The sequence below is a fragment of the Morone saxatilis genome, unplaced genomic scaffold (assembly GCF_004916995.1).
Source record: "Morone saxatilis isolate NCDOM2014 unplaced genomic scaffold, NCSU_SB_2.0 Contig21, whole genome shotgun sequence".
In the NCBI taxonomy this organism is placed as follows: Eukaryota; Metazoa; Chordata; class Actinopteri; family Moronidae; genus Morone; species Morone saxatilis.
The window spans coordinates 1,232,751-1,253,132 of NW_023339774.1; the positions used below are offsets into that span (position 1 = coordinate 1,232,751).

Genomic DNA, 20,382 nt, shown 5'->3' on the forward strand with positions numbered 1-20,382 from the left:
CTCCTATGTTTTAATATTTTACTTTTTATAGGGGCGATACAATCTAGTGTTTGCAGTGAGCATGCAGCACTATTAATCAGTGACTCTTGTGACTTTTGTTGAAATGAACAGCAACAAGTCGCACCAACTGATGATGAGACTGGGAAGGAGCTGGTCCTGGCCTTGTATGACTACCAGGAGAAGAGTCCTCGTGAAGTTACCATGAAGAAGGGAGACATCCTCACCCTGCTCAACAGCACCAACAAGGTAGAGGAGCAATAGGATTATATAGAATATCAATACAAATATCCTGTAATTTTGTGACCTGAAACAGCCATTGAAGCACTTAAAGTGAGTAAACTAACAACAAAGTAAAAGTGATGACTTACATCAGAAAATATCTCCCTCTCCCTCTCCATCCTGCTGCAGGATTGGTGGAAGGTGGAGGTGAATGATCGCCAGGGCTTTGTTCCTGCTGCTTATGTAAAGAAGCTAGACCCCACCCAGTCCTCTTCCAGGGAAAACCTGCTGGATGAGCACGGCAGCATTGCACTGCGCCAAGACCAGATTGAGAATCAGTAAGGAACCCACACACTTTTGCAGTGGAATGTAGATTACTAACTCATTTCTCCTTTCTTACTAGATTTGTTTAACTATTCCTCTTTAAGTGTAAGCTTTTCTATGCTCTTTAACCTAACCTTTCTCTACTTCCATTGAATCATACTTTCTGCTCAGTTTTTAACACTAATGACCTTGCCCCTGGCCTCTTTCTCTCTCTCTTCTGGTGTCCTCTCGCTGTAATTAACAACTAAATCTTGTCTTGCTGTGCGTTCACCTTGCCTCGCCTCGCCTCTGAGCAGGCTTGTCACCAAGGAGGCCTGCAGCGTGTCTGTGCGCATGAAGCAGGTGGAAGAGCTGTGAGTAGGAATCTGCGTCCCTCTGCGTGTTCTTGTGATCGTGATACCACTAAATATCATCAGCAGTTTTACATCCTTCCCGACCCCAAAACCCTTCATGTTGTGTGACACCGTGTCTACTTCACCCTTGTCTTCTATTCAGTACAGGGATAGAAGTACCTTGGATGCACACTTTTCACATCCTTCTCATCCCAAGCTTGCCTTTGGATGTTGATTTCAGATTTTCTGTCATGTCATAAGCTGTTCTGTTCTGCACATATTGGGCTTTGATTCATGTTTGTATGGACTTTCATTGTCTGAGGCTCAAGGTGCTAGTCAGAGAGTTTAGCTTTAATTATTTTTCAATAATTCAACTGATGTGAATTTTACTGATCCTAGTGGCTCCAAGATTCATGATGATGTGATTGACATGAGACAATATCGTATGTCCATTTAACAAAATCAGTTTCATGATAACGGGGATAGTTAACAGCTAGGTGTAACTACAACTCAGTTAAACCATCTCTGTCATTGCATCTTCATAAAAACGGACAGATGACAAACGTTATCCTACTGTTTAATTTCTGTTGGAATGTTTAGGAAGGAGATGAGCTGGGACAGAAACGGACACAGACGTGCAGAGAATTTAAAAAAAAAAAAAAAGGCGCATCTTAAAGATGATCAGGATCAATGTTTTCACTTTGCATCGATCATATTGGATCGTTGATTATGAAATCCAATCATCGCTCCAGATCGATCGTTACACTCCTAGTGTCTGGCTGTTTTTTTTTTTTCCAACTTGTGAAAACTGTGATTAATTATTGCAACAGGATCAGTCAATCACCTGCTAAGCTGAATCAGACACTGAATAGTAAATTGGTTTATGTACTCGCTGCACACAGATTTGTGGCCTCATTTTCCTGAATCTTAATAAGCCTAAAGAATACAATGTTGTTTAGAAGGTAGATCATGTCCGCTATAACACTTTGTGAGGAAATTATACTTACACTATCAGTGTTTGGACACATTGAAAACATATTTTGCAGTTTTGATTTGAGAACCATCCAAATTTTCATTCTTTTCAAGCAGATTCTTCATTATCATCAACAATCATTTTTAATCTTTAAAAATTATCCACTGTATAAGAGGGAGGATAAGCTTTTGAAAGACACTTAAAATGATCTAATTCGACTGTGTGGTTGCAACTTCTTCAAGGTACGGCACCCTGTTGGAGCTGGGAGAGAAGCGCAAGGACATGTTAGAGAAGAGCTGCAAGAAGTTCATGTTGTTCCGTGAGGCCAATGAGCTCCAGCAGTGGATCAATGAGAAGGAGAGCGCCCTCACTAATGAAGAGGTCGGCTCTGACCTGGAGCAGGTCGAGGTCCTGCAGAAGAAGTTTGACGACTTCCAGAAGGTAATGTTCACTCACTCAAGTTTTAAAACTTCTTCTTTTACTGAGAGCCAAAGTCATGACACTACAACTGAGTTAGCCTATGTTCCACTAGCTTCTGTAAAACCCACACTACTCTCTTCTAACAATTTTTTTAGCTCTAATCTCTGCTGCCTAAGAACTTTTGCAATGTTCAGTCCTCTCTGCCCTGCTGATGTCTGAGCTATTTATGACCCCTCAACTATCATGAGCCGTGACGTTTTGCCCAGGATGGTCAAGGGCTTGTGGAAAATAATGCCCCCTAAAACCGAAATGTTGGATAAATAACAATAAAAAAGATATTTTTTTAAAAGATATCGTCTTTGTTAAAACATGAAATGAACTACACAACATGCTGTGGGGAGGATATGTACTAAGGCTGTGACATTTTTAGGTTTTCTCACTCCTGGAGAAGAACACAGAAATTCTGGAAAATGTCTAGGCTTCATTTCATTTATCTCCCTGTAATGTAAATGTAATTCTAATGTCATTTTTAGGATGAAATCATGTTAGGTGTGTAATTGATTAGTCAGAAACTAGAAGCTGATATTGAATCTTTAACTTGCGTTACTATGCTCATTTCTGCTTAAGTACACTCTTGGCTACTGTGTGTATTTGTTGAGACTGATTGCATGTCTCTTGTTTGGTCCAGGACCTGAAGGCCAATGAGTCTCGTCTGAGGGACATTAACAAAGTGGCATCTGAGCTGGAATCTGAAGGTCTGATGGCTGAGGAGGCTCCCATGGTCCAGGCTCAGGTAAGTTCTACCTCCCTGGATGTGACTGTATGAGCCACCTGCCATGTTTTAGCTGTAATTTAATTAAGAGCTTTTTTCCTCTCCTGTTTGCAGCAACAAGAACAGCTTGGTGCTGCTCCTGGCAAGGTCATAATCATTTCTGTAATTTAAACACATTTTACTTGATATTTAAGAAATATTTCTAATATCACAACAATGAAATGAATGTGTGATGCCTTATTTCTTGAACAGGATGAAGCAGATTCCAAGACTGCATCTCCATGGAAGGTAAGCTTTTTCTGACACTTTAATGTTAATATGTATCCAGAAAATACATTCAAACATTCAGATGTTTTATGTATTTTTTTTAGACAAACTGCATCAACTGCAAAGATTCGACAGCCTGTCAATCTTGATCTGATACTGTAACTGTGCATGGCTGTTCAGCATTGGGTTGATGTTTAATACTGGTGTGTCACTTCTGGAATTTACTGCAATCATGCCCAATAAGACATTTTGCTAGCATGGGGTTAATGTTACATGTCCTCATGGAATATGATTAGACATTGATGAGACAACCGGGGGCTTTTTTCAGCATACCCTGAATTTAAAATTACGTCTCAAGATGTCTCAATCATTGACAAGTATATTGTTTGATTCATCATAATCCAATGTTTGGGGCAGGTTGGCTGGTTCTGCTCTGGCCATGGTTGCAGTCCTCACTATGTCCTGATTGGTGTAAACTCTTGGGAGTTTTCATAATACTCTTGACTGGTGTGGTGTTTTTCTGTTTTTGTCCTCCTCCCTTTCCCCCCTTTCTTTCTGCCATGTTTTGTTCACCTTTGACTATAGAATATACGCTTGGCTGTTCAAACAACGGCTAACTTTAATACCATCAAGGTAAGATTAACTAGTCAATCCCAACCTCATTTTTGAATCGTTCCCCACCCAAGCTCGCCTGCCCTGTATTATGATCAGAAAACTAACCCCATTGTCATGGTGTCACATGATCCGTCTCTTCCTGTTGGCTGAAACCTGACTCTAACTACAGTGCTCAGTTTTGTTTGGTTCATCTTGTTTCCCATGGCATTTGTTAGTCTAATCATCCATTTTGTTTACTGTAGTGTGAATGATTGTTGGCATACTACATTATTAGTCATGTCTTCCCTTGTCCTTTTGACTTTTTGCTGTTATTTTCTTTGTCTTCATGCCATGCATCTAGTTCTGTGCACGTCACCCCCACCATCCACCTGCTTTTGTTTGTCCTTCACTGTCTCTGCCCATCAAACACACTATAGAAATTATCACATATCTTGCACATATTGTTTTGCATGATTATGTTTAGTTATGTTTAAGTTCAATATGTTAGCATTCCTCAACTCACCTTAAATCATGATCTCTAAGGGTGCTTTCACACCTGACCTGTTTGGTTTGGGGACGGCCCCTTAGTGCAGTTCATTTGGGCTGTCAATCGAACCCTGTTGTGGACCAAACAACTGGACTGAGACCGCTTGAAAAGGGTACACTTTCAAGCAGACTCTGGTGTGGATTGTTTGTGGTGTGGAAGAAAATGAACCAACCACAGGATTATATGATAGCAGATGTGTGATTTTAGCATTATTTATTAATCCATCTGCTAAATTGTTCAGGAAGTGATCTGAAAAGGCAAGATGTTCCTTTATTGATCCCCCGTAGTGGAAATTCAAATTGGCACAGCAGCACAGAGGAATGTAGTGCAAAAAGTAAAGAAAGAGAATAAAATAAAATATATACACTATATACATATAAAGTACAATATGGTAAAACTGTATATCTCGACGTGTGCATGTATAAGTTTATATTTATACAAATTGTTTGGTAACCATGTATGCACATCAGCACAGGTATTTTCCCTGATTGAGGTCAAAAGCTGTTAAAGCTGCTGTGCTCGTATCCTACTTTGTGTACCTCATCCGTTCATTAAATGGTAAATGGTAAATGGACCTGTACTTGTATAGTGTATGATTTCAGTCAATTCGACCATCAAAAGCACTTTTTACACTACATGCCACATTCACCCTTTCACACACATTTCCTTTAGTGATGGCACAAGCTCCGATCGAACAGAACTAACTCATTCATCACACATTTAATACACCGATGCACAGCATCAGGAGCAATTTGGGGTTCAGTATCTTGCTCAAAGACCCTTCGAAATGTGCAGGAGAGCTGGGGATCGGAACCAACAACCTTCGATTAGTGGACGACCCGCTCTGCCTCTGAGCCCTGACTTTGGCAGCAATTCAACTGTAGAATGTCCAAGATCATTGCTGTACAGTCATACAGATCATTGCTGTACAGTCCAGTCGCCTCACTTCCTGTTCCTACCTCCCTAGTACTAATATGTGGCCGATTTGTATTCTAATAATACTAATAACCATAAACAACATAAATATACACATCAGAAGCATTGAAGTGCTGCATAAACATATGTCATGTCACTGTAATTTGATTTCCTCACGTGGGTCCTGAAGATGGAGGATGACAGTCTCTAAAATAGTCCAATCAATGAGTTACCTGTCAGTCTGTATAACTTCATGTTTACTTCTCTTGGTTTGTTTGTTAAAAGTCAATGTGAACATGAACCAGACCAGAACTAAATTGCAATAATGTATAATTTCTTTGGTTTGGATCAAATTAACCGAACTACATGTGTGAAAATACCCTTAAGCACTCAACAAGTCCCTCTTTAATTTGGGATATGTTTAGAACACATACTGCAAATCTTTGCAGAGTTTCCCACCAACATTTGAAGTAACTTCCTCCAGAAGAGCTGAGCAAACTCTGAAGAGTGAAGAGAGCTATTTAATTTTGACTGTGTTGTATGTGTAGGAGCTGAATAATCGCTGGAGGTCCCTGCAGCAGCTTGCTGAAGACAGGAGCAACATGCTGGGCAGTGCCCATGAGGTGCAACGATTCCACAGGTAAACATGTGGTGCCTGTAACGTCACCTACAGGTTTGTGTTTACGCCTCACCATCATCTTTAACAGTTACAAGAGCAAAGTTGTGTTTGTGCCTCCTCAGGGATGCTGATGAAACGAAAGAGTGGATTGAGGAGAAGAACCAGGCCCTCAACACTGACAACTACGGTCATGACTTAGCCAGTGTCCAGGCTCTGCAACGCAAACACGAAGGCTTTGAAAGAGACCTGGCAGCCCTGGGTGATAAGGTCAGATTGTCTTTTAGTCATATATGAGACTTGTAGCTGATCTACAACCAAATCTCTGGTGTAGATGTAGTATTGGTCTTGATGCAAATTTTTGCTATTCCCCTACCCAGGTGAATTCTCTTGGGGAGACAGCGGAGCGTCTGATCCAGTCCCACCCTGAGGCAGTGGATGACATCCAGGAGAAATGCACTGAGCTTAACACTGCCTGGAGCAGCCTGGTGGGACGTGCTGACCAGCGCAAAGACAAGCTTGGCAACTCCCACGACCTGCAGCGCTTCCTTTCTGACTTCAGGTAAGGAGAGAAGAACAGGTGGATGCGACTGGGTCTCATATGTTGTTCGGGTGATGAACTAGATTTAACTGTCTAAGACATGCAGTTCATGTGTGGTATTTTTGGGCTATAACTTCTTCATCTCTACACAGAGATCTGATGTCCTGGATTAATGGCATCCGAGGACTGGTGTCCTCAGAGGAGCTGGCCAAAGACGTGACGGGAGCCGAAGCCCTTCTGGAAAGGCACCAGGTATTGAATTCTTCTTCTTTTTCTCTGTGCAAAACTGCAGATGTGTGTGTGCAGGTTTTTGCCCATCAAACACTGACCATGCATCTTTCATTTCTTTTTTTATCTTTCCAGGAACACCGCACAGAGATCGATGCTCGTGCTGGAACCTTCCAGGCCTTTGAACAATTTGGTCAACAGCTGCTGGTGCGAGGCCACTATGCTAGTCCCGAGATTCAGCAGAAACTGGAGGCTCTAGATCGCGAGCGTGCTGATCTGGAGAAGGCCTGGGTGCAGCGTCGCATGATGTTAGACCAGTGCCTCGAGCTCCAGGTATTGTAGTGTTGAGCCATGACAGGACCAGTTAAAAATGGTTATTTTGGCATTACTGTTGATGGCCCTTCACTGACTAACTGTTGTCTTTGTCTCCCTGCAGCTCTTCAACAGGGACTGTGAGCAGGCTGAAAACTGGATGGCGGCTCGTGAAGCCTTCCTTGCCAGTGACGACAAGGGTGACTCCCTGGACAGCGTGGAGGCCCTCATCAAGAAACATGAAGACTTTGACAAGGCCATTAACGTGCAGGTCAGTGAGATGTTTCGACTCTCAAAAAGCTTTTAATATTGATTGGTAGTTGTGTTCTGTAAATGATAAAATTTTGCTCTGCTGTACAGGAGGAGAAGATTGCTGCTTTGCAGTCCTTTGCTGACCAGCTGATTGGAGCTGACCATTATGCCAAACCTGAGATCTTCAACCGCCGCAATGAAGTCCTTGACAGGTACGAAACATTTGGATTTTTAATGTTTATTTTTTTATTGATGGACACTTAAAGTGGTCCCAAGAGTTTAGAATACAGACACAAAAACATGTAACATACAACTGATCAATAAGGAAAAAAACTAAATTGCATAAAAAATGAGTACCTAGTTCCATAAAACGGCTTGACAGAAGAGTAATTGGTTCAATATCTGTCCTACTTGTGTGACACTTCTGAGACAGTTTCAGTTCCATTACACACAACTTTCAACCTGTTTGCCTTAAACAGCTTCCTCTCAAACAGAATTGAGTTACAGTTTTACCTAAATGTATTGAAAGGTACTCCATTACACATTCAATATCTTCAATATTTGTTTATTTCCCAGATGGCAGTAATGCAGTCATCAGCATATAACAGAAGTCAGCTTTTTCACATCTCATTTTTATACATATTGTATTTTATAGGGATAAAGAGGCCCTAATGTGGAGTCTTGGGGAACCCTACATGTAATACCCTAGTACCCACTGTGTCAAAAGCATATAACAACATAATTTTATCTGGCATCCTACAATCAAAAGGATAGACAATTGTCACTAGAATATGCTACCATAAATCTGAAGTTATGTGAGACAAAGTATTGCCTGATTAAACACCAATTGTTCAAAAACCTTAGACATAGTCATAAAAAATTAAACTGGCCTATAACTCCTTACACCAGCTTTGCTATTCTTCTTAAACAATGGGATAACTTTTGTTGTCACTTAAAACAATTACTGGGGCAGGGCAGCGCCACATTTGGCAACTAAACTAGAGGCAACTGTGTGTGTCACTCCTGTGTTTGAGCTCCATTTTACACTTGAAATTCTGATGTTTGAAAGGTGGCGCCGGCTGAAGGCCCAGATGATTGAGAAGCGTTCCAAGCTGGGTGAATCCCAGACTTTGCAGCAGTTCAGCAGGGATGTGGATGAAATTGAGGCTTGGATCAGCGAGAAGCTGCAGACTGCAACTGATGAGTCCTACAAGGACCCTACCAATATCCAGGTACACATTTGGCTTCTACTAACACAGGGCTAACTAACAGAAGTTCATATCACGGACAGTCTGACTAAGTTCTGCCCATTAATTTAGTGAACAGAAAAGATAGTATTTGTTTCTTTTTTTAAAGGAACATAAACATTTTCCTAGATGGTTACTGATTTTACTGATTCGTGTGTCCTTAGCTAAAATAAAAAAAATGCTAATCTGTTTTGTCTCGTTGTATTGATGATACTCTTAACTGTGTCAAATCCCTCCCTGTGTCCTGTCTGAAGTGAGACTGAATTTTTCTCCCACTGTCTTATTTTTTTTTTTTTTTTATAGCTGTCCAAGCTGCTGGTAAGTTTGAGTAGTGTGTCAGCTGACTAACAACCGAGCAGGTTATCCATGTGTCCATGTCTTTGCTGTGTGTGTAGCCACAATGTAGAATAGGCACTCCATCTTGAGTTTGTCCCTCATCAGCACTATTGAGTGCCAGCTTCTTTTCCATCTGGGTTTTAATTTTTTTAATTTCAGTGTTTTGGCTTAATTCTGTGTTCATTTGTTGTATTTTATTCTAGGTTTGTTTTGTCATCGAAGGCTACTAGTTGTTGGGTGTGGCTTCCATTTATATTTTCAATTTTTGAAGGGGGTTATCTTCAAACTTGTTGCACATATTTAATTCCACAGTCAAACAAATTTCTTTGGACCATTAAATGAAAAAGTATTTCTGACTAATAGCAGAGCTGACAAATTCTAAATGATAAGAAGCAATCACCAGCCCCTAAGTGGCTCTGTGTATGATCTTTAAAGAGTAAATAGGCCAGCTGAGAAGGTCATGGAAATGTAGAAGGATACAAACATGAAGCAACTTTGAAGTGACTCTTCCTTCATTAAGTTTTTTCCAAGTTAGCTTTTTGCAGATGTTGTCCTCTCCACCATTTTATGTTCTTCACGTTTGTCCTCTGTGTCTGTCGTTGTCCGACACATTGTCTGTCATGGTCGGTGTCCTGTGTAATTTTTATATTCCATTCTCTAGTTTTTCAGTTCCAAACACAATTTTATAAACTAATTCACAATTGCCAATAATGTTAGCCTTATAGTACTTCAAATACTTTGTTGAACTGACCTAAATTTTAGGTCTTGCTTACAACTTAAGTATAAAAGTAATTGTTAAGTGTTAAACAACTTATCTCAGTTTAAGGAGAGTTCTGAACATTTACACCATAAAACAGGAGCTTGTTCACCTTGTGGTTCTCATTTTGTGCCTGTGTTCACTCCCACCTCTGTGTGTGCTGTCAGAGTAAGCATCAGAAACATCAGGCGTTTGAGGCTGAGCTGCACGCCAACGCAGACCGAATTCGTGGGGTCATTGATACCGGCAACGCCCTGATCCAGAGAGGAGCCTGTGCCGGCAGCGAGGATGCAGTCAAGGTATATTCAACATGTCTGCATACTGTGAATGCTCTATAACAAAAGTCTGTTATTAAATATCCATTAAATATTAGGCATTCAGCAGACACAAATGCAGCTTAATAGCAGAATGAGATTTACAGGTATTAACAATTTACAATTTGATTTTATTCATATATATTGAAATAATAATAATAAATAAACACAATTTAAATTCCAATATTGGTCAGAATAATCCCATGGATGTTATCTTTAAATTGTTCAGCCCCACAGCAAGACATGGATTCTGTATAAAATAAACTGAGGCCTATTGGCTCTCCATACGTTATGTGTAAGAACCGATTTAAATGCAGTAGTATAGTGACAAAGTGAAAATAGCTTCAAACATGTGTTGTCCGTTCCTCAGGCACGCCTCAATGCTCTGGATGAACAGTGGCAGTTCCTCGTCAACAAATCAGCAGAAAAAAGCCAGAAACTCAAAGAGGCCAACAAGCAGCAGAACTTCAACACAGGCATCAAGGACTTCGACTTCTGGCTGTCTGAGGTGAGACTGCATACCAGATACATGTGTACCAATTCTGGCACACCAATGTGCAGAAGATCATCTCAAAGTCTGATGCATGTTTGTTGTTTCTCAGGTGGAAGCTCTTCTTGCCTCTGAGGATTATGGCAAAGATCTTGCCTCAGTCAACAACCTGCTGAAGAAACACCAGCTGCTGGAGGCTGATATTTCTGCCCACGAGGTATGTGGGTCAGCTGTACCTCAGGGAACAACCTTATTTCACAACATTTGTGAAAATTCTGTCTCACAGATTACAAAATACCCACCTAGAGAGTTGGTAGTGAGTTGGTAACAAGAGTTGAAGAAGCAAACATGAAAATGCATTCATAGATTAAGAGACTCTGACCACCCCGCTCCTCCCTGCAGGACCGTCTGAAGGATCTAAACGGCCAGGCTGACAGCCTGATGGCCAGCAACGCTTTCGACACCTCACAGGTGAAGGACAAGCGTGATGCTGTTAATGGCCGCTTCACCAAGATCAAGAGCATGGCTGCCGGTCGCCGTGCCAAACTCAACGAGTCCCACCGCCTGCATCAGTTCTTCAGGGACCTGGATGATGAAGAATCGTGGATCAAGTAAGAGAGTTGCCCCTCGGATCAGGGAAATTAGCTGTGGAGATGGGATGAGATGGTCTTTTTTTGTATTTAATTATGGAACATAAACAACTTAAATAAACATTTCTGCCCCGACAGAGAAAAGAAGTTGCTTGTAAGTTCAGAGGACTACGGACGTGATTTGACAGGAGTACAGAATTTGAGGAAGAAACATAAGAGGCTGGAAGCTGAGCTGGGAGCCCATGAGCCAGCCATTCAGGTAAGGTCATCCATCCATCCATTGTGCTGTTGTTCAGTAAACTTAAACCACAAAATTTGTGTAAAGCAGGTTCTGAACCTTGATGCCCACTGTGCCCCTTAAAAAGGTTACACTTTTTTAAAAAAAGGCTATAGTTAGAGCGAGAAATTCCCCATAAAATGTTATACAACAACAACATACAATATGTTTATTTGTGAACTTTTGAGGTTGAGGTAGGTGTATTTTCTTAACTTTGGACAGAGTAAGGCTAGCTGTATCCCCCTGCTTCGAGTGCTGCCGACAACGCCTCCTCTGGGGCCTTGTCGGTGCTTGTACTAAGCATGAACACAGAAGCAAGTCAAAATTTCGCTGAACTCTGTCATCTGTAAATTTAATGATGCCATGATACCATAGCAAGTTGCATTATTTGACTGTTGAATACCTGACTTGGACCTGAACCCCACTTGAGCTTGACAGTCCACAGCATTTGGTCCACATTCTGGCTATAATCTGGGATAAAGTGTAGTGATCATATGTTCTGTGTGCTCCCAGTCGGTGCTGGACACTGGGAAGAAGCTGTCCGATGACAACACCATTGGCCAGGACGAGATCCAGCAGAGGCTCGCCCAGTTTGTCGACCACTGGAAGGAACTCAAAGACTTATCTGGAGCGAGGTAAGCCTGCTGAGATACACACTCTTGGTTGACACATACGCACAGATGGAAGCAGGTGTGTAAGTGTAGGCATCATGTGTGTTTGCTTCCAGGGGACAGAGGCTGGAGGAGTCACTGGAGTACCAGCAGTTTGTGGCGAACGTGGAAGAGGAAGAAGCTTGGATTAATGAGAAGTTGAATCTAGTTGGGAGCGAGGACTACGGAGATACACTGGCTGCTGTGCAGGTGCTTTTCTGTCACAGACAACACTCCCCATAACATTAAAGTGTTTTTTTTTTTTTGTAACTGATTAGAGAGTGCTAAGTTGGACCTTTTTATTTCAACAGGGTTTGCTGAAAAAGCATGAAGCATTTGAGACCGACTTCACCGTGCACAGGGACAGAGTCAACGATGTGTGCGCTAATGGAGAGGAGCTCATCAAGAAGGTACTGACTGTGTATCACTGAGAGAAAATACACTTTTTAAAAGCAGTGAAATAATCATCTACAGAACAAAGGATTGAGGATCATTTGCATGTGTTTCAAACAGAACAACCATCATGTGGACAACATCAGTGCCAAGATGTCGGCTCTACGAGGCAAAGTGTTGGAGCTGGAGAGGGCAGCGGCTCAGAGGAAGGCCAAGCTAGATGAGAACTCTGCTTTCCTGCAGTTCAACTGGAAGGCGGATGTGGTGGAGTCCTGGATTGGTACGAACACATTAACACTTCTGTCTTTTTTCATTCTAAAACAAACTTCTATCGATTTTCTATAGTAGTGTATGTGTAGTGTGTACTGTAATCCTACTAAAATATATTCACTTAAAAGATATCCAATTGTATTTATACTGTAAAGATCTTAGATGATATCATATATGATATTATCTAATGCTCAATCAGAATCCATAACTGTCTGACTAGTGTGTCTTTATCTTCGTCTCTGAACCTGTGGATGCTCTTTGTGTTTAGGTGAGAAGGAGAACAGCCTGAAGACTGATGACTATGGCAGAGACCTGTCCTCTGTGCAGACCCTGCTCACCAAACAGGTCCTCCATCCTCTGAAACACTCTTCTACTTTTCCTCTGTGCCATGTTACTCTTTCCAACATCTTTTTTTTTTTTTTTCTGTGTCCGTCTGCAGGAGACGTTTGATGCCGGTCTCCAGGCCTTCCAGCAGGAGGGTATCACCAACATCACAGCTCTCAAGGACCAGCTGGTGGCTGCCAAGCACGTCCAATCAAAAGCCATTGAAGCTCGTCATGCTGCTTTGATGAAGCGCTGGAACCAGCTGCTGTCCAACTCAGCCGCTCGCAAGAAGAAGCTTCTGGAGGCTCAAGAGCACTTCAGAAAGGTAGAGCATCCTGTGACGAAGGGCTGGTTTTTTTAACCCTAAATCCTCGGAAGTGATGTCCAAAGTGAAAGCTTTTTTTCTGAGGTTTTATCAGTAAGCTGGACTTGTTTTAAGGAACGTATCTTTTCCACCCACCCCAGGTCGAGGACTTGTTCCTGACATTCGCCAAGAAGGCGTCGGCTTTCAACAGCTGGTTTGAGAACGCAGAGGAGGATCTGACGGACCCGGTGAGGTGCAACTCCCTGGAGGAGATCCGGGCGCTGCGCGAAGCCCATGAGGCCTTCCGCTCTTCACTGAGCTCAGCTCAGGCTGACTTCAACCAGCTGGCCGAGCTGGACCAGCAGATCAAGAGCTACCAGGTGGTGTCCAACCCCTACACCTGGTTCACCATGGAGGCCCTGGAAGAAACCTGGAGGAACCTGCAGAAGATCATCAAGGTCTCCACATCTAAGATGATATACTTGTTCACACAAAATTCAGCACTAATATATACGATTTATTGTGATTTGCAGAGGTTGGAAGTAGTTTTCAGTAAAGTTTACCTTGCTGCTGTGTCTTTCTGTCCGTCTGTGAATGTGAGTGTAGGAGCGGGAGCTGGAGCTGCAGAAGGAGCAGAGGAGGCAGGAGGAAAACGACAAGTTGCGTCAGGAGTTTGCACAGCACGCCAACGCTTTCCACCAGTGGCTGCAGGAGACCAGGTAGAGCACGCGTTCTTTCAACTCATATCAGCTCTTCTTTCATATAGTTCAACATTTCAACCTAGCATGAATGTTTTAAAGCTGAAAATGTCTTAGTTTCATGATGGTCTTGACACACACACTGGCATATGTATTTTCTTAGCAGCAACTTTTTGTGCAACTGCATGTATGAAACTGTTAAATGGATCTATTTTGCAGTATGCTAGACCAGTCTCAGCCTGTTTCTGATTTTGGAAAAAGGAAGTAAACAATAGCATGGCTAATGACAAACCACAGCTACTGTGTATCACCCCATCATGCTCTAAAAAGATCATTTATAAAACTGGATGTTTATGATTTGCCCAAATTTAGCACACAGATGGGTAATGCCTATCTGACAATTGGAAGGAACCAGATTCAGCAGCATTTTGTCGCTTAACTTCACTGCAAATGTAATGTGTGTTTGAGCTTGTTCCAACAACCACTTCCTAGATGGTTCTGTTTAACCAGATTTTTACCAGATTTTTAAACTTTGATACAATGCTAGTGTATAAAAAATTATAATAAAAAAAGAGGCACACAAAATAGGAGATAAACTACCTTCCCACCATCCATATTGGAGATTTTATCCAAACCAGTATGACATCGGGGTATTTGTGGCATGCTGCAGACGTTGCTTTTGTTTGCATACTGTGAAGGTGCTTTCTGCAGTGTGTGTCTGTGTAAACGAGCTCAGCATGCTTACTGGTGAAATGTTTGCTCTCTCACAAACATTCACACACGTCTCCATTTTCAAAGCTAGGGCGTCAAAACATTGAGCGCTGTCCACACTGCTGTTAGCATTTTCTGTTTTCAGGGTTGTCTGCACTGAGCACTGTGTCATTGTTAATGTGTATTTGTTCTCTTTTTTCCTCTCTCCATCCCTCCCCTCTCTTTCTCCCTCGTTCCGCTTGACTGCTTCCTCGCTGATGCTTGGGATTACTGTGACAGGACATATCTTCTGGATGGGTTAATATCACTTTTCTTATTTATACGTGTGTTTATATGAGCGTCTGATATAGAGTGTGTGTGTGTGTGTGTAGGATGTGATGATGATCTTAAAGGTGGGTGTTGATTTGAAATGATGAAGCTTGTAGGACCAGTCTGTTTCTCGTTGATGTACATGATTCTCTTTCTGGAAAATTCCCTGTGGTTTTGCTCCATTTTCTTGTGTGATGTTTAATCTCTGGTCCTTCCTCCTCCTCATCCTCTCTTTGAATAGCATAGCCTATCGGCGGGTTATCTGTGTCTATCAGTACCAGGTTGCTGATGATCTTTCTGGAAGGTCAACCTTTTTCAAGCCTTGCTCTTATATTCTTGTGCTGTTTCTGACCCACGGGGTGCCGTCAGGCCTGTGTGACCTTATGCACTTCAGTCTAAAACCACCATGTTGGGCTCTGGCGTGCTCAGTACCTTCCTCCTGTACTAACATCCACACAGTTCTCAAACTTAGAGTTGTCACCATGTTTACCATGTGTACCTCAGGGGTGGAAACTGCAAATGATTGGCTTCTAACCAGTACAGGAGGATTCTAAGCAACTTTAAGTGAAATTTGGTCCCATTGGGTTATTGTGGTTTAGTTTTCAGCATGTGTGCAGTGACTTCACAGTGCACCATTCATCTCCTGTAACAGAAAACTGACTTTCACATTCATGAAGTACTAATGATCTGAAGCAGTTTCCAGTCCTGTGTGCAGTAGCCCTAGCCTTGCATGGTTTGGGTTACCAGTAGATCTTTGGCATGAATGCAGCTCAACTGTCATAGGACAGAGTTAGTCTATCAAACCTAAAGATTTGTTCAATTATAACTTAATAGCCAGTTTAATTTGCACCTCAAAACATTTAATTCTAGTTCATAAAGGTTTGAGGGAATACTGGATGTATGTCTTGTTAACAGTGTGTCAGAGTGAGTGCTGCTTCCCTGCTAACATCAGTTTGTGTCGGTGTCAGGTCATGTATGGTGGAAGAGTCTGGTACCCTGGAGTCCCAGCTGGAGGCCACCAAGGTAAAAATCACTCACTGTTGCAAAACATGTTAACTAGGCTCGTGCAGTATTTGGTTTTTGTCATACCTTCCTAACATTTCACCAGGGTATATGGTGTATGACTGCTAGTTTGTTATAACCAGCATAGTTCTTGTTGCCAGTCTGGCATTAGTTTAGGAGCCCAGAATCCTCCTGCAAATCTGCACTGAGTGAGATGCACTGAACACAACTTGGTTAACAAACAGGGGACACATGAGACAGTCTGAGAAAATTTCAATTAATTTCACTTGGCACGCTTTAAAAAGAGAGGCTCTTACATGTTCATTCTTTCCACTCACTCTGTGGCAATTAATGAAATATTAATAAATGATTCAAGAGCCAATATGATTGATCCTGTCTGTTTTTGACTGTACTGAAAATCATACCTTCAGGATTAGTAAATACCCTGGTTTACCTTCATACCACCAAAGCCTCATGTGAACTCTTCTGCTGGTAGAGATGAGCATCAGTTACCAGGACTCTAATGGAGCACAAGCATTGTCAAAGAGCAGCTGAGGTAGAGGGCTTTGTTAATGTACTCTGTGTGTGATTGTGTGTGTGTGTAGCGTAAGCACCAGGAGATCAGAGCCATGCGCAGCCAGCTGAAGAAGATTGAAGACCTTGGTGCAGCTATGGAGGAAGCACTGATCTTGGACAATAAGTACACAGAGCACAGCACAGTGGGCCTGGCCCAGCAGTGGGACCAACTTGACCAACTGGGAATGAGGATGCAGCACAACCTGGAGCAACAGATACAGGCCAGGTACACAACAACACAGCACTGAGTTGGCACACTGAAGGTCCACTGTAGGCAAACATAAGCTGTTGGTTGGTGTTGAGAGATCAGTGAGCTGCTCTACTCACGTTCCTCCCTCGTTGTCTTTCAGGAACACCACTGGAGTGACAGAGGAGGCTCTGAAGGAGTTCAGCATGATGTTCAAGTGAGTGAGATGAGCTGACAACATTGTGACATGTTTCCATCAGGTCTGACAAAGTCTCATCCTCATCATCACCTGTTCATTTGCAGGCACTTCGACAAAGAGAAGTCTGGTCGTCTGAACCACCAGGAGTTCAAATCGTGTCTACGCTCGCTGGGCTACGACCTGCCTATGGTGGAAGAAGGCGAACCCGATCCTGAGTTTGAGGCCATACTGGACACAGTGGATCCCAACAGGTCTGTCACACGTTGAGGAAATGACTTTAATAGGGATGTACAGTGTAGGCTGTATGGCAGGCTGTCTGGCTAACTGTGAGGATTGTGTGTCTGCAGGGATGGCAATGTGTCGTTGCAGGAATACATGGCGTTCATGATCAGCCGGGAGACAGAGAACGTTAAGTCCAGCGAGGAGATAGAGAGCGCCTTCCGGGCCCTCAGCACCGAGAACAAACCCTACGTCACTAAAGAAGAGCTCTACCAGGTCAGATGTGTTCACTGCTCGCTCTCTGGATTCACTTTGAGTGTCAGGTCTACCCAGAGGTCTAACTGTCCCCCTTCTCCTTTTCAGAACCTTACCAAGGAGCAGGCGGACTACTGCCTCTCACACATGAAGCCCTACCTTGACGGCAAGGGCCGCGAGCTGCCAACGGCTTTTGACTTTGTCGAATTCACCCGCTCGCTCTTCGTCAACTGATCCCCCACCCACCAGTGACCAATCGGGACGCGTTTTCCCTCACACACTTCAACACGAACACACGGCTGAAACTGCATGACTGTGGCACTAGGAATACTCACTATTAACAACTACCTGTACTATTTATCTCGCTCTACACTTAGCATAGCATAGTGGATCTGTCTGCATTTGAATGTGATTGTTTTAGCTGTTTTAGCTTGTGCTTTCGATGAATTTAAGAACCTAATAGTACCAATAATGTCATAACACCTTAACAACTGCAGTGTGCTTTAATAAACGCTACTGGTTAGAACTGGAACCTTCTACTCCTGTTTTTATTTCACTTCCAAAATTTTATTGTTTAGTCTTTGAGATATGAGCATTAAAAACAGTTCACATAAATCAGTCAGTGAGCAGTCTTCTTTTCCCAGGCTAATGTCTCATTCTGCCACCTGATTGGCTATCTGCTCCAGCTGGCTGCTCTCTCTGGGGCTCTGCTCCGTCAAATCTGCACTCAGCTGCCAAACGCTGACTGTCCCGTCTGTTTTCCCCACCGCCAGGAGGTGGGCGTTCTGACGGTTGAAGGCCAAACAAGTCGCAGCTTGGCCTGCAGCACCCTGCTCGATGGTGGCTGCCGGCCTCAGAGACCTGCGGCCCAGGTCCAATATGTGCACCTCACCTTAGAGAGAGAGAGAGAGACAAGGATACATTCACTTACTATTGCTTCATTTACATGACACATTACGCTGTACTGTAAGAACTAATAGTATTTGTTCATTTACAAGATTATTAACTCATCCTCCATTTTGTAAAAGGTAGAAATCAGAGCAATGACAAAGATCTGATGAGTGACCTTAAGATAGACTGGCTGATGTCTCCAACTCCAACTTGGAGAGCGGGTCTACTTCCTGATCTTAATCTGATATAGGAGGTATAAACGCAGCTTTTAGCCCACAAGTATCCTATAAAAACATGGCCTAACAGGAAATGAAGGGATCATTTTGACGGTTATTGAGACCAGGTTATGCTCTACCTTGTCCGGTGGCTGCAGCAAAGACCAGCGGTCTGGTTGGAGACCACTCCACTTGAAACACGTACGAGTCTGAGACCCTGAGTGAGAGCAGCGGGTCGGCCTGCAGCAGAGAGTGGAGGTGGGCCAGCCCGTCTGTCCCTGCGCTCACAAACAGGTTCCTGCAGACGACACAAGACATGAGTCAGGACTGCTGAGTCACCTGCCAGTGATGATGGTGGGTTTGGTTGGTGAACTGAGCTGTGACCTGTGGAAAGGGGAGCAGTGTATGGAGTGGACGGGGCCACTGCGGGGTCTGAACGAGAAGACAGCTGGGGCCCTTGGTGTCACACTCTGGCCTTCTGAGGGCGCTGCAGCCGGCTTCTTGGAGGAGAAGGAGCATCTGAGCAGCAGGCCGCCCTCAGAGCCCACCAGGAAGGTGTCGGGGTCCCAGGGAGACAGAGCCAAGGAGGTGACACCCACAGTGTTGCTGCCTCGGGCCTGTGGGCGACACAAACTACACGTTTTCACTGTGCAGCACACAGGAGCACTTTGAGCTTTTAGGATGCACCTATCAAAGTATTCTATTCATTAAAATTAATACAACCACTGTTCACCTACTAAGCATTCAGAGCCCACTATACTGTATGTAACCTGTGTGTGAGCAGAATGACCCTCCAGTCCATCAGTGATTTCTTCTTATTGTTAGTTCTCTTCTCTGAGGTAAGAGAAAATGTTTCGATTTTACCAAGATAAGAAAATAACATCTCATTTTCAGTCCACAAATTGTTTGTCTCAATGCAAAACACTGCATGAATATCATAATGAGAGAGAGATATAATATAGAAATATAATCAGATTTAGATTATGTTTAAAATAATTATAATTAGTGGATTATTGCATTTGTGGGTTAAAAAAATACTATTGGTCCATTGATCCCAACTAATTCTATAAAAAACACTGGATGATACTGCGTATGTTCAGCTTCAAAGTGTTTTACCTTCTGCTCTTAGATGTTTGTCCTAGAAGTTTAACCATCTTTATAAGGTCCAGTGTGGAACATTTAGGAGGATCTATTGTCAGAAATGGCATATGATATTCATAGCTATGTTTTCTTTAGTGTATAATCACCTGAATATAGGAATTATGTTTTTGTTATCTTAGAATGAGACAGTTTTATCTACAGAGTACGCCTTGTTAAACCACCATGTTTCTATAGTAGCCCAGAACAGACAATGACTGTAGAGAGGGCCCTTAATGTTTTTCACAGGCACCGTAGTTTCTACTGTGTCCATTCTGGGCTACTGTAGAAACATGGAGGACCTGCTCCCTTTGTAGATAAAAATGATATTCCATTGAATATTATATTCCATTTCTGACTACATATCCTCCTCAATCATACACACTGGACCTTTAAAACAAGTGTACAGTCAGGCTAGCAGCTCTTTAAGCTTGTGCTTAGGCACAGTGGTGCTTTCAGGTACAGCTGAGGCTGATGGGAACATCATTAGTTTTGCAGGTATTTGGTAAAGTATTGGATGAGGATTTGATGGTGCTAAACCACAGTTATTACAATTCATTCATTTATTCAATTCATTCATTCATTCATTCGTTCAATGCATCCAATAGTTGTTTAAAGGGGAACTTGGCAACTTTTTCAGCTTAATAAACCCGTTTAGAAATCATTTGGATGGTTAAATAGCCTGTTCCGGTGAAAATGGTGACCCTCCCACCCCCCTC

General features: G+C 42.7%; 2 protein-coding genes across 6 annotated transcripts in view; one reads left to right on the forward strand and one right to left on the reverse strand.

The window, feature by feature from the left end:
• sptan1 (spectrin alpha, non-erythrocytic 1) overlaps window positions 1-17,952 on the forward strand; it is a 34,345-nt gene extending 16,393 nt beyond the window's left edge. For 3 of the 5 annotated variants that reach the window (XM_035668606.1, XM_035668604.1, XM_035668607.1), the window contains exons 20-55: window positions 112-246; window positions 409-557; window positions 2,091-2,289; window positions 2,957-3,061; window positions 3,155-3,187; window positions 3,293-3,328; window positions 3,893-3,940; window positions 5,912-6,003; window positions 6,105-6,249; window positions 6,360-6,541; window positions 6,673-6,772; window positions 6,884-7,081; window positions 7,185-7,331; window positions 7,421-7,524; window positions 8,382-8,544; window positions 8,863-8,877; window positions 9,820-9,951; window positions 10,337-10,474; window positions 10,569-10,673; window positions 10,859-11,067; window positions 11,185-11,305; window positions 11,837-11,958; window positions 12,051-12,183; window positions 12,285-12,383; window positions 12,487-12,646; window positions 12,905-12,981; window positions 13,076-13,285; window positions 13,426-13,722; window positions 13,871-13,983; window positions 14,953-14,970; window positions 15,951-16,005; window positions 16,590-16,786; window positions 16,911-16,964; window positions 17,051-17,197; window positions 17,294-17,441; window positions 17,529-17,952. In XM_035668606.1, coding sequence (XP_035524499.1) covers window positions 112-246; window positions 409-557; window positions 2,091-2,289; window positions 2,957-3,061; window positions 3,155-3,187; window positions 3,293-3,328; window positions 3,893-3,940; window positions 5,912-6,003; window positions 6,105-6,249; window positions 6,360-6,541; window positions 6,673-6,772; window positions 6,884-7,081; window positions 7,185-7,331; window positions 7,421-7,524; window positions 8,382-8,544; window positions 8,863-8,877; window positions 9,820-9,951; window positions 10,337-10,474; window positions 10,569-10,673; window positions 10,859-11,067; window positions 11,185-11,305; window positions 11,837-11,958; window positions 12,051-12,183; window positions 12,285-12,383; window positions 12,487-12,646; window positions 12,905-12,981; window positions 13,076-13,285; window positions 13,426-13,722; window positions 13,871-13,983; window positions 14,953-14,970; window positions 15,951-16,005; window positions 16,590-16,786; window positions 16,911-16,964; window positions 17,051-17,197; window positions 17,294-17,441; window positions 17,529-17,654 — 4,512 coding nt within the window. In that variant the 3' untranslated portion in view covers window positions 17,655-17,952. The remainder of the gene's footprint in view (window positions 1-111; window positions 247-408; window positions 558-2,090; window positions 2,290-2,956; window positions 3,062-3,154; window positions 3,188-3,292; window positions 3,329-3,892; window positions 3,941-5,911; window positions 6,004-6,104; window positions 6,250-6,359; window positions 6,542-6,672; window positions 6,773-6,883; window positions 7,082-7,184; window positions 7,332-7,420; window positions 7,525-8,381; window positions 8,545-8,862; window positions 8,878-9,819; window positions 9,952-10,336; window positions 10,475-10,568; window positions 10,674-10,858; window positions 11,068-11,184; window positions 11,306-11,836; window positions 11,959-12,050; window positions 12,184-12,284; window positions 12,384-12,486; window positions 12,647-12,904; window positions 12,982-13,075; window positions 13,286-13,425; window positions 13,723-13,870; window positions 13,984-14,952; window positions 14,971-15,950; window positions 16,006-16,589; window positions 16,787-16,910; window positions 16,965-17,050; window positions 17,198-17,293; window positions 17,442-17,528) is intronic. The other 2 variants (XM_035668605.1, XM_035668608.1) reach the window with 2 other exon arrangements.
• A 66-nt stretch (window positions 17,953-18,018) lies between these two features.
• Window positions 18,019-20,382, reverse strand: part of dync2i2 (dynein 2 intermediate chain 2) — a gene marked incomplete in the record, with an annotated part of 4,126 nt that continues 1,762 nt past the window's right edge. Inside the window, 3 exon segments of the mRNA XM_035668609.1 lie at window positions 18,019-18,312; window positions 18,667-18,824; window positions 18,911-19,143. Of these exon segments, the coding sequence (XP_035524502.1) occupies window positions 18,074-18,312; window positions 18,667-18,824; window positions 18,911-19,143 (630 nt within the window).